Source organism: Phocoena phocoena, chromosome 2, assembly GCF_963924675.1.
Source record: "Phocoena phocoena chromosome 2, mPhoPho1.1, whole genome shotgun sequence".
Taxonomy (NCBI): domain Eukaryota; kingdom Metazoa; phylum Chordata; class Mammalia; order Artiodactyla; family Phocoenidae; genus Phocoena; species Phocoena phocoena.
In genome coordinates, this window is record NC_089220.1 from 176,094,351 (window position 1) to 176,107,887 (window position 13,537).

Genomic DNA, 13,537 nt, shown 5'->3' on the forward strand with positions numbered 1-13,537 from the left:
TTTAATTTAAATGGATGTTGGAATAACATGGGGAACCCTGGGGCTAAGAGCTGCAACTTCATCTATTTGGTCCCATTAGAATACCCATCATAACTGCCTGGAGGAATCAGGAACATTCTCTCTGGCAGAGATGAGCTGAGGAAGGGCTATTCATCCGATGACCAGGAGAAGAAGGGCTTACTGCTCCAGGACAGAGGTCAGCAAACTATGGTCATTTCTCCAGCGTTCTCCTTGACCTGGGAATCGTATTTTTAAAATAAGCAGCCATTTCAGGGCCACAGGAATCAGGACTTATTACAGTAAAGAAGAGAAGCTTGTTCCTTCCAGGGCTAGAACATTTTGTAGGTTACTTTTCAAGTCTTAACCATGTGCTATTACGACATCATTGAAATTTAGTCAGGGTAAAGTCAAGACATTTAAATGGAACTATTTATTTCCTTAAAAAGATAGCTTAACTTTCCCTCTCCAACTCTAGAAGGACTATTAGGAGGAAGGGAGACAAGATGACACGACTGTTCTTACAAATCCTAGGGGGCTGTTGTGAAGCATCCTTGGTGCCAGTCCAGTTCATGAAACCTCACATCCCTTTTTCCACCCAGACAGGTCTTTGCCTTCACAATGCTTCTTCCAGCCTTGCCTAAGGAGGAGAGGGAAGCAGGAACAAATATTCTGAGGTTCAAACACCACAGACAATTAACCCATGTAACCCGCGGTGCCCAGGGCTCAGTGTCATTTGCTTCTGAGATCCAAGGACTCCATCCTTTTGCCTTGTTATGACTTTCCTCTCCCTGGTTTTTTCCTAGAGCCCATATTAGCCCCGGCAACAAGTAAGCAACTTTTATAAGGATGGGTCATTTGGTCAAACATCCACATCTCTGAAAATTTGGGATCCCCAAGTGAGTGACCTGATTAACAACATTCACAAGAAACACAGCCGCAGAGATGACAATGGGCGCCAGCGTAGCCATGTCTCATGCACAACCTGGGGAAGTTTCCTGTCCATTTCTCATGCAACTGACATGGTCATTTTCCTCTCCCTGCCATAGACTTCCAAAACCTTATCCAAATCTAGAGCAAACTCGAGCTTTTTCCTCTGGTGTGTTGTCTTCACGGATGCTCTCCAATTCACATGAGAAAGCACCTCCCTCTTCATTGTTTGGAATACCTTGACGTTGAAAGCAATTGCAAATTATTCTAACTCCTTACCACTTCTCCTCCCCATATACTAATCCCTTCTACCAGGTTCACTGCACACCCACACCCTAAGAGAGGAGGATATAGACTAAGTCACATGAAAATCACTGGACCACTCTGCAGAGGTGAACTTGTCTCCATCCCCTGCAGCGGTGACAGACAGACACACTGTAGGTTCCACCCACATCAGTTTGTCTCCCAAGGAAAGACTCTTACCAGTAGTTCATCCCATCTGTCTCTTTAACAATTTTCTTGGCACAGATAATTGCATCTGTGAGGTCGTCAGTGATCAAGTCTGTAAGAGAGACTAGAGGGTTAGCTGAGATTTTATTGTTGGAGCTGGGGAGGCCAGAATCAGATTTTCTTCACTTTTCTCACTGCTTTTGGAACAGGTGGGTTGGAAGAACCATGAGCCATACCCTTATTTTTGTTACGCTTCTTCACAAATCAAAGAACTGTTTTTGTTTCTAGACCATCCATACCTTAAAATTTCAGACTCCTTGATGTTTCAGAGGAATGGACCAGCCCTGAAAGGTTTTTGGAAATGTGTTTAGGGAAAACACAACAGGAAAATGTTTTTTATGTCCTAAAGAAACACACAAGTGAGAGAGGACAGTACAGTGTTTTCTTTACTTGTGTTAATTTGACATGGAACATCTCTTTATAGATAATTATTAAACTTTTGCCTATTGGAACTTTCTGGTTTGTGCAATAATTTTCTTTTTACCCAAGGTGTTTTTCACATGCAGAAATTTTTAAGTTTTATGTCAAATACATCAACCCTTGCCTTTGTTACTTTTTCTATGGCTTTCAGATGTAACAAATCTTTCAACTGAAAATGTGTTCATTGATATTGCTTCATCAGAAGTGACCTCAAAATCCTTCTCAACACAAACACGACAGAAAAAGGCAAATGAACAAAAAAGTCCAACATCATTTCTGTTGCAAGTTGGTTTCTCCAGAAGCAGTTGCTGAGATGGGTTTGGAGTGCAAGGTATTTATTAGGGATCCACGCCTGTAGAAGAAATGGGCAGAAGCAGGGCTGGGCAGGCGGAGACCATAGCTGTGATCTAGGCCCATCAAACCTCACCCCCTGACCTTGAGCCTGTGGTGAATGTTGCCCATCAGAGTTGCCCAGGTTGGACCCCCCAGAGTTGCCCCAGGTTGGTCTAGAGTTGCCAGTGAGTGCTGCACTCACTCCCCGGGTTTGGGCTGCCCACAGGGGCAGAACCCTAGGGGATGCAGCTCTTGACACCCGAGCAGGTGCTAGTAGACAGTGTGCAAATCACACAAATGCAGCTGGGACCAAATGTCCTTCCTTTGAGGGGAACCTGGGAAATCCACATCCACGCCCACCACAACCACCAATCCAAGACACAAAAACCCAAACCATTTGACAGAATTTCTATTTAACAACTGAGCAAAGATTTTGCAGGAATTGGGTAACGCTCGATATTGACAAGGGTGCAATGACATATGCACTCCTGAGTTCTTGCTGATGGAAGTGTAATGGATTCAACTTTTCTGGAAAGCAAATAAAGCTTTATTAGCTTATAAAAGTCTTTTGCCTTGTTTCTGGGAAGAGAATTATTTATAACAATAGCTATTGCTATTAGTTGACCTTTATGGAAAACGTACCCTATGTCCAGCACACATGAAGCCTCTTCATGCATTATCTCCCTCATACTACAGGATTACCATGGCTACAGCCATTATCATCCCTGTAAACTGAGGTCATACACCCAGTAAGCGAGTCTGCCTTCAAACCTAAGGCCACTTCCTTCCAACAGAGCTACTGCAACAAGGTTCCAGCCCGTGCAACACCGTCTGCTAAAAAAGTCGATAATAAAAGTATAAATACTTCATTAATTTTTCAAGTAATTATTATCCAAACTTAAGGGCTTGGTATCTAATACAAGTTCAGATTACTTAGAAACACTTTACTTCGTGTGCATACATTCCTGATGAGTGCTTGAGACACTGGGGCTTGTGATTGAACGTGGTTGGGGCCTGTTTCCTAGGAGAAGTGGGGTCTCTGGAGTCTCCAGGGATGGCAGGACACAGATTACACAGAGTAGGGAAGAAGCAGAGGGTACGCTGTGAGACCTGCCTCGGCGCAGCCCTGGGGCCAGTACACAGGGAACAAAGCTCGTGTTTGTGGTGCGGCAGGTTGCCCATCTGGAGATGCTGTGCACGGTTTGGTGGGAGGCGTAGGTACTGCAGGCCCAGGTCGTACAGATGGTGGAACGTGTTTGTCAATGTCCCAGTTTGTTGCACAACTGAGAGGTTTTGCAAGTGCAAGTTGGACGTGAGTTTGAATTTCCTTAGGCTAATGTGTTAAGCTAGGTCGGGGCTGGGGAATAAAGAACCTGGCACGGGGCTGAGATGTGAGAAACCCAGTGAAATTGCCACAGAGGGGCAGCAGAGGGGCAGAAATGAGCCCAGAGAGCAGGTATATACCGGCGCCCGAGCCAAGAATGGCTTCTGCTCCATTTACTTCAAGTAGACAATTCTGTCCAGTCAAACACAGATAAGGAAAGGGTTAGGTTGAACATCAAAGCATCGTTCCACGGAATCATTTATTCTCCCCCATCCAACAAAAGAAAACAGCAACAATCTACACAAAAAGAACTCGTTCTTTTCAGGTAAGATGAGTTCTACTGCAAAGTCTGTCTCTCCCCAGCATAGTCCTGGCCCCCAATGCAAATACCACTATCTTAACCCAGAATTTACATCTCCTCGTACTCTCTGAAGTGACAATGGCCAACTCAGATACCAGGCTGATATGAGAAATAGAGATTAATGTAAGTGGGCTAGCCTAGATACAGGGGGCAATGATGGTTTTCTTAAACATCTCTTATTTTAATGAGGACTAAGTTATTGGAGGGAAATAAAGATTGCTATTATATTATTATAGGTATGTGAGTTTGTGTATACATAGATATGTTTATATTTCTATATATGTATATATAACAAATATTATGTCCAAATAGTTTGGGAAGGCCGGCAGCAATCTGAGGAATGTGGTTTGGTCTGGTACTAACAAGAGCATGTAGCTTCAGGAGGTGGGCGTGAGGTGCATGTATTCTGTACACGCATGAGGTGTCACCTACCTTGCACACACACTCTAATGCTAGCTTGTTTCTAGGTTCCCATGACGAATGTCCCTACTTCTGTAATCCATGGGACAGAATGACATTGTCCCTAATTACAGCCTCTCTGGCCTGAGCCTGGGGGCGGCCGGTCATAGAGGGTGATTAGGGTATAAAACCAACATCCTGTTTTCTATTTTAAAGCTGTCCCTAAAAATCCCAGGCTTTTGATGATGAGAAAGCAGATATGAGTGATCCTTCGCCTCTAACCACGAACCATCTAACATTTTAATTTCTGAGAATCCATGGTTGTCTTGCAGATATACATTTACCCCAGACTTCCTTAACTGGCACAACATTGGACAATCCTCAATCAGTAAACTGCATGTAAAGTCAAGCACGGCCGTGAGCGGCAGATTTTCTCTCCTACTGTAAACAACTAGACAACTAGACAAAACATGTGATCATGATTTTCAGGCATTAGACAACAGGGAATGCAGAATCCTTGAGAGATAGAAACCAGACGAGGCTCACCTTGTGACTTCTGTGACTGTCTGCCCAGTGCCACTTTCCAGACCTTGAAGGTAAAACCCAGACAGGAGATGGCAGTCTACGTGGAGGAGACAGAGATGAGAGGCTGAGACAGTTGGCATTTGTCGAGAGGCTCCCTGAGAGGAAGGAGTCACCAAAAGGAGCACGCCTGAGCTCTGCAGAGAGATGTCACTGAGTCTTTGGCTGAAGACCAAACCGGGCATGTCAAGGGTAAAACTCCATGAGACTAGTCAGAGAACTGTTGTGAGGGACCTCAACAATTGCAGGGATCAGTCAGGGCTGGGAGACATGATTTCTGACTGGCCAGAGGAGAGAGACTTTGCCGAACCTTAGGATATTCAAGAGAGGCTAAAAGGGAAATACTTTGAGAGTAAGGCTGAACTAGTCCTCCCATAATGACTGCTCTAGAACATCCCTGACCAGAACTAACTGCTTGCCAAGATGAACTTCAATAATCCTTAAAGGAAGACAACACAATCCTGACACTCAACAATGTAATACACACGCTGTCTAGTATCCAATAAAAAGCGATCACATGTACGAAGAGGTATGGAAATGTAACCCATAACCAGGAGAAAGATCAGTCAAAGGGAAGACCCAGAAGTGACAGAGTTGATTGAATTAGCAGACAAGAAACTTAAAACAGTGCTTATAAATATGTTTATTGCTATCAAGGACTTACAGGAAAACATGAATCAAATGAGAGAAATGAAAGATATAAAATAATTACCTAGCACTGAAAAAATGCATTACCTGAAATGAAACATTCAACTGGTGAATTTAATAGATTAGGCACTTCAGAAGAAAGATCAGAGAACTTGAACATAGGGTGGTGGAAACAATTGAAAAAGAAAAAAAACAAAGAAAGTGAAAAAGGCTGAAAAAAAAATGAAGAGCCTCAGTGACCTATAGGAAAACATTAAATGATCTAACACATGTGTTATTAGACTCCTAGAAGGAGAAATTAAAAAATTATCCACTCAGGGATCCAAAATGTTAGCGAATATCAAGCAAGATAAACACACACAAAAAACAGACATTTGTGATCAAATTGCTGAAAATTGGTGACAAAGAGGAAATTGTAAAAAGGGGCTAGAGGAAAAAGGACACATTATCTACAGGGAGCCCAAGAAAATCAAGGGTCAACTCTATTATATGTGAAGTGGTATAATGTTTTTTGAAGGTAGAATGTGATGCATATTGTAAACCCTAGAGGAACAACTAAAAATAAAACAGAAGTACAGCTAATAAGCCAGTGGTGGAAATAAGAGAGAATACTGGAAAGATTCAATTAATCCAAAAGAAGGCAGGAAAAATAAATCAAGAATAGATGGATAGATCCCACAAATAGATGGTAGATTTTAAAGTAATCATATCAGCAATTACATTAAATATAAATGATCAAAATCAAGGTTCAGCAAACTATGTAGGACCCACAGGCCCACCCTCTGTTTTTGTAAATAAAGTTTTATTAGAACACAATCATGCCCATTCATTTACGTATTGTCTGTGACTGCTTTTGTGCTACGTGAAGAGTCGAATAGTTACAAAAGAGACTATAAGGCTCACAACACCTAAACTGTTTATTATCTGTCCCTTTCAGAAAAAGTTCCCTGGTCTAAACATTACTGTTGAAAAGCAGAAGTTGTTGGACTGGCTATAAAAGCAACACCCAATTATATGCTGTCTATGAGAAATTCACTATAAATGTAAACATATCAAAGATATTAATGATAGTTTCTTTTTGAAGTTTTCATTTCCCAGCATAATCTCTGCTTTCAATAAGTTACTTTTATCTGGTTTTTGTTGTTGCTGTTGGTGGTGGTGGTGGTCTCATTCTTTCATGTCAGTGACACTCCTATGAAGTCTAATGCCCCTTAGTTATCTGCACTTATTTAGGAGAGGGACACTAAAAAGCTGATTAGGAGTTCTGTACACAGAGGTGGGGATTTTCAACTGTGCATCTCACTGTAGGGAGATCTAACTAGTTTGTTCACTGGGAAGTCCCACTTCAGTTACTTCCTTTCCATCTGGCTGGATTCCCCAGAACAAGGTCTTCTCTTCTGGAGAGGCTAGGCTGGTTGCCAACATTCCAGGATCGGAGTGGAGGAAGGTGACTGGGACTACAGAAACTTAACTCCATGTTTAGTATGGAGCTCTCACACTCAAATGTTGGCGAGGTCTCTCAGTTGAGAGATGTTCTACTTATCCTGTCCAGGAGAGAGAGCCCCAGTATCCTGCCAGGGTTAAGGAGGAGCAGTCAATACATGAATGGAATCAGGAGGGGAATCAGCTGCTCCTTAACTGGATTTCCAACTGATCGTCCTGTTGTCAACCTGCCTTCACTCCAGTTTCCGGAAGTAGCTGATGCTGCTAATTTCTGAGCCCTTTTGGGATCCTGTGGTTGCTTCTTGGCTTTCCCATGGTCAGTTTAAAATTCAGGATTTAACAATTCTCTAATTGCTAAATTAGTCACCATTTGTCCTCTCACTTTCCAGCTTCTAACAATATACACATCCAACCACCATGTTTAACTAGAAGACTCTATTGGCAAGCTCATAGGAGATGCTACTGAAAGTGACCAAGAAGGGAACGAGTTTAAAAGTCAAACATGTAACAAAGTGAAGGTACTGAATGTTTGAGCCTCGGAGATAAGAATTGAAGATGAGAAACACCTACTAATTATTTTCAAACATTTAATAAGTTGCTGTGTATAAAATAGAGAAAATCTGTTTTGAATAAATCCAGAAGGAAAAACTAGCATTAATGGAATAAAGCTATAAGGACATGGATTTTGGCTCAACAAAAGAATGCTCTAAATTAAGGGTTGACCAACAATTGGTCAGGAGGTAGCGAGCATTCCATAGTATTGTAGGAGTAGGGACAACTTATTAGGTAAATTAACAGTGTTCCGTCATTCATACATTCACAGTTATGTACTGATTATCTTGTATGTGTCCAAGAGAAATAAAAGTTTATTTCCTGCTCCTAAGGAATTTTAGCACTCTTTGTCTTCACCCTTGCTCTTTTCCCTACATTCATTTAGTTGATGAATATTTCTTGAGTTCCAACTGTGGCCAGGGACCATTCTAGGCACTGAGGATACACCAGTGATCAAAACAGATAAAACTCCTGCCCTCACAGAACTTACCTTCTAGAGGGGGAGCAAACAAGACAACCACTTATTCACTCCATCCTTCTACCATTGAGTGTCCCTTGCATATTCTTCTCCATACCACCAGCCATGACCATCATTCAGGTCTTTTTATCTCTCACTTAAATCATCTCTTCTTTAATCTCTCTCACACCCAGCTTGCATACTAATTTTTCTGAAGCAATGTTGAATCAACTGACCTATTCTGATTTCCTAGTGCAGGCAGAAATCAGTGTATGCTCCTTAGCCTGGGTCCCAAGGTCCTGTGCGGTCAGGTAGTCATCAACGTTTACAACCACATGTCCTGTTATTTTTCATGCACCTTTTTGCTTTTTTGTTCTCCTTACCTGGAATGACACTTCTCTATCTTTGAATATCCAAATCTTACCTATCTTCTAAATCTTAGATAAAATATCATTATGTCTACAAAGCTTCCCATGACTTTATTAATAATATCTCTTTCCTCGGAAGCCCACACCTGTTTACAGTCATTTATCGAACTTCGTATAAGCACATATTCTTTCCCTAACACCAGAATTCGTGTCTGATGCGTCCTGCTATGCTCAGTTCTGTGCACACATATATTTCTCAAGCGATTGAAGTAAAAGACTTGGAAGTGAATTCTAGCGTCATTTCTGCTGTTTACGAAGTGCTGTGTGAAGTGAATTTATTTGGCTCATTCTGTACAAAGAAGCATAAACTGCATGTATTGAGTGAATTGCTTATGGAAAGCAGTTGGTGAACAGCCTTTTCCTTCTTAATGAATATATTTAACTTTTCTATGCATGAAAGGGTAGTAAGGTCATTTATCCAGGCCCCTGTTTTTGTGGTGGGCTTCATAAAAACTACCCTAGAAGGGAAAAGTCATCTTTGGATGTAGGCCACAGGATCATGAGTGTCACCTTGGGGAACTGTTGAATAACCTACTAGCCTGGTGCAGACCTACTTGCACATCTGGACTCCAAATTTTGGTTAAAGCAGAAGGTGGGTGGATATTCCATGATCAACTTTCCCATCTATCCCTACGGATAATATTTGTAGAGTCAAAAGCATACCTGTGCAGGCCACATGACAGTGGTTTTTCTCTTGCAGCTTCGCACGTCTGCACCACGTGTAACTGTTTATCTTAAAAATGCCGTAGTCGGTGCTCCCATCCTCCAGGTCAGTCTGAGCAGTGGTGTTGTAGTGGCTCTCGTAGTAGGCCATGCAGATCCCTAGAGGGAGAAAAAGCCAGAAATGTGAGGGAAAAAAATGCATTTTTTTCTCCAACCCTGCTCTGAGGGGGAGAGTTCCCTTATACAGGTTAAGGGAACATGTTCTGCTCCCGACAAAGCTTGGGGAGGGTCAGGGCTGGTAGTGCACCCGAGGGGCACAGGATGGGCAGGGTGGCACACATAGTCAGTGGCTGAGTTTGGAGTAGACTAAACGTCAGATCTGCCCCCTACACTGTCAGCAAGAATGGTGGTGTTTTCCCCTTCTCTTGCTGGTGTCATTCGTACAGGACTCCAGGAGTGAGGACAAGAGGGGCAGGGAGGAGGAGAGAAGTCCCCGAGAGCAGCAGTTGAGGACATGTGAACAGCCAGCAGCCGTCCCTGGTGGGGCAGAGCATGGACAGGTTTGGAGCAAACAGAAGTGAGTGTGGATGGGGCCTTTGACATCCCAAGGGAGAGTCCAAGGGAAGAAAAAGAACAGGAAGGGAGAAATCTCACAGTTTCCAAGGCTAAAGCCCCGGTAATTGTCCAGGCCAGCCCTCGAAAATATTTTTGCCAGTTTACAGCGAGTGTAGATTTTGGGTTCAACGACCGTGATCAGGCAGCCCATCAGGGCCAAGGTACCAGCAGCCTTCATCCCCAGGTGTGTTGAAGGCAGAACCTGTCAAAAATGAGAGACCACATCAGACAGCCCTGCTTTGTCCTGATTCCTGAGACTAAGTCTATCGCCAATGAGAACTTCGAAATCTGCCAGCCTAGATGTTTCCTGTCACTTGTGAACATTCAGAGCCAGCATCAGGGAAAAACCAAGGGCAGTGAGTACACAGTACAGGAAAAGGGTGAGTGCAGGCTCTCTAAGCCTTTCTACATGGTTACTTTCAAGTAAATGCTATGTTCCCAGGACCAGGCATGCAAAGAAATTAACCCTCTATTGACGTCCGGAAGGAAACCACAGAGTGTGAAGCATTTCTAGGACTCCCATTTTAACTCTATGAAACAAAACAAAACAAAAAATAGAATACTAAGAGGTAACCATTCCCTATGCACATGGAAACAGACACCTCAGTTTCAGCCAGAGATGAAATATACATGGGTCTACATGGACCACTTTAAGATTTACTGATGGAGGTTTATTAAAGGGAGAAGATTTAGCACCTTATCCTTCTTCCTTTCTCTTTCCTTGGTACTTTTCCAAATGTGGGAATGTTGCTTCAAAAATATCAGTGTTACATTGCAAATGCAATGTTTTTGGGGTTTCTTCCATCACTGTTTCACCGGCCTTCCTAAAAGTCTGGTGTCAGCTGAGGAGCAAGACGGGGTGGATGACTGTGGGTCAGAAGAGTAGGAAAGTGTTGGTGGTGGGAGTGGAGAGGGCGTAAAGAGACCCCACTGAATTATTTAAAATGGGAGTAGGATCAAGAGGTCCATGCCTCACTGGCTACTGGTTTTCCAGAAGTGGTTCCTCTCGAAGGAATCTGTCTTCCCCAAATAGGGCAACCTTGCTGGGATGAGGGTGGAGTGAAATTTCTGAATACTGTTCCTCATACTGAACCTGATATTCATACATATTTTCATTCAGTATCATTTTCTTTATCTGTCTGGAAGTTTCTAGAGTTGTTAGTTTCTCCTCGTGGAGCTAAGTTTTCCAGCTGAGAGGTGAGGCTAAAAACAGGGCTGAGTATTCAGCAAGGCCAGAGGGAGAATCATTATGGGGGCTTTAAAGTAATTAAGCAATAAGGTGACTACATCTCAGATGGGGTATCTAGAATACATACTGGTGAGTAGCAAGGGTCATTAACTAGGTCTGCTTTTGTAAGTAAAGTTTTATTGGAACATAGCCACGCCCATTCAGTAATATATTGTATATGGCTGCTTTTTCCAGTTGAGTGTTGTGTTAGAGACCGTATTGACCACAAAGTCTAAAATATTTATTATCTGGCCCTTTATAGCGAAAGTCCCTGGGGTATAGCAGTGAGCTATAACCTAGCATTGTGCCAGGCACTGAGAAGGAGACCAAGGAGGTTTATGGCACAGAGCTTACAAATTCAGATGGTTTCCACCCCTTGTCTTAGAATCTCACTGGTCTCAAACAAATCAAAATAAAACAAAACCCCACAGCAGTGCTGGCCCCAAGTACAAAGTTCTACATCCTTCAAGCCAGGGGTTGCCATTGCTGATTCTTGGGGACAGTGGCTTCATTAGAGTAATTTTGGTCTTACTAAAAAGGTACCTGCCTCACAGACACCCCCCAGGTGATTCTGGCGGAGAAACACTTCTACTTACTCAATCAGTGATCGGCAGCTCACAGGAGCTTCCTGTAGCCCATGAAGCCATTCCTGATTCTTACAAGGCACAAGCGATCTTGGCCTCAACCAAGGACCTTTCTTTAGAGCTTTAGAGAAAGAAGAATTCTTAGCTCTTCTGTCTCCAACTGTCTAGAGATTCTAGAATTCTATTTCTTGGGACTTAGGTGGTAACTACATTTTGGAACTGTCTACTTCTCCTTTCTTCTTCTTCCTCACTACTCGACTGCACTGGGGCCTCCCATTCCAGTGAGAGCTTGTTTCTAAAGCAGCAGTCTCTAAACTTTATCACAAATCCCATTGGTAAAGGAAATTAAGTGTGTATTCCCAGTAGGTGTACACTGAATTATAAATCACACTCGTGCTCTTCTGTATTAATACGTGATGTAAATTATAAACATAACAAAACTAAAATTTGGAAAAGGGTGAGACAGAGGTTGAATTAACATTCAAAACTTGTATTAACAGCACAAAATATCTTTCTCTAATTGAATTGTTATTATTAATAAAATGTTTTTAGTGAGAACAGAAAGATTGGATGAGATTCATTAGATTTGAAAACTTTGGTTTAATGCTTAGTGGATCAATAACTAAAGGGCTAGTTTCAAGATCCATTTATTTCCATGCTCAGATTTAATGGATATTTGAAATTAATTCTCATCGTGGTATGCAGATCTAAGGAAAAGAAATCCTTGTTGGTTGCACATAATAATCATTATATTCTTTTCTTAACTTCTATATGCCAATTAATCAAAGATTTTATTGAAATTTACCTAATACAATTTTACTTTTCCAGTTATCAATCTTTGCTTTTGTAACTTAATTAGAAATAATCAGAGTTTTCTATTTTTAATAAATGGCCTTGAAACCTATCATTTTCTTTTGGAAGATTTTAGAAGAGGTTGGGAAGTACTGCTAAGATTTTAGAAGTGTGCAGATATAAGACAATTTTTAGTACCAAATCTCAAAATTCCAGAAACATAAATAGGATAGTAAAAAATTCTCTTTCCCACCCTCTCAGTCAAGCACTAGTTTTCTTTCCTACAGGCAACAAATGATACAACTATGTCTTCCAGAGATGTGATACATACACACACATATATGAATATAGTCTTTGATTTTTCTTCTTAAACTATTCCTGTACCTTACTTTTAAAACTTGATAATATATTTTAAGGATCTATTTTTATGACTGTGCTGTATTGCAGTGTGATATAACATATTTAGTCGACTGGGTATCGATGCACATTTAAATTGTTTCATTCTTGTATTATAAACATATTAAACTAATCTCACACATATGTTATTTGCATATTTGTAAAAATATCTGTAGGATAAATTCCTAGAAGTGGAATTGCTGAGTTTTAGAGTGTTTTTGTAATTTTGCTAGACATTGCCAAATTGCCTTTCACATGGGCCTGTACCAGGAAGATAAGGCTCTTTCCCCTCTGCCTGGCCAGCAATGGTGTTATTAGACTTTTTAATCTTTGCCCATCTGAGAGGTGAGAAATGGTTTCTTAATACAGTTTCAATTTATATTTCCTTTCATACATTCAGGAGCCATCTGTGGATCTTTTTCTGTGAACTGTCTCTAATATAAAAAATATTATAGGTTTGGTCTTCAAACATCTTTTACAACTCCCTTTGAATTAAGGATTTTACTAATCAGTGAGAAAATCAAGGTAGATGGTGCCTTTTTCTTTCTTCAAGTATATGTGTTTAGCAAGTTTGTGAGATATAAAGTAAATATACAAAAGTTAGTCATAGTCTTATATACCACCAATACAAAATAGAATTTGACATTATAAAATACTTTTAAAAATAGCACAAAAACGAAGTACTTAAGTTTAACTCTAACGAAATATATGCAGGACCTATATGCTGACAACTATAACAAATGAAAATATCAAGAGGATCTAAATAAATGGAAAGATACACCATGTTCATGGATTTGAAGGCTCAGTATTATTAAGATTTGATTGATAGATTCAATGGAATCACAAACAAAAACTGAGAAAGTTGTTTTGAAATG

The 13,537-nt window shown here is 41.2% G+C and overlaps 1 protein-coding gene across 1 annotated transcript; it reads right to left on the bottom strand.

The window, feature by feature from the left end:
- Positions 1-500: 500 nt before the first annotated feature.
- LOC136119108 (lysozyme-like protein 1) lies at positions 501-9,841 on the bottom strand. Its single transcript, XM_065872529.1, has 4 exons — positions 9,702-9,841; positions 9,048-9,206; positions 1,411-1,489; positions 501-637 (listed from the first exon to the last, which is right to left on the bottom strand). Exons 1-4 carry the CDS (start codon positions 9,838-9,840, stop codon positions 568-570), a joined length of 447 nt encoding a protein of 148 aa, XP_065728601.1. The 5' UTR covers position 9,841; the 3' UTR covers positions 501-567.
- Positions 9,842-13,537: the final 3,696 nt, after the last annotated feature.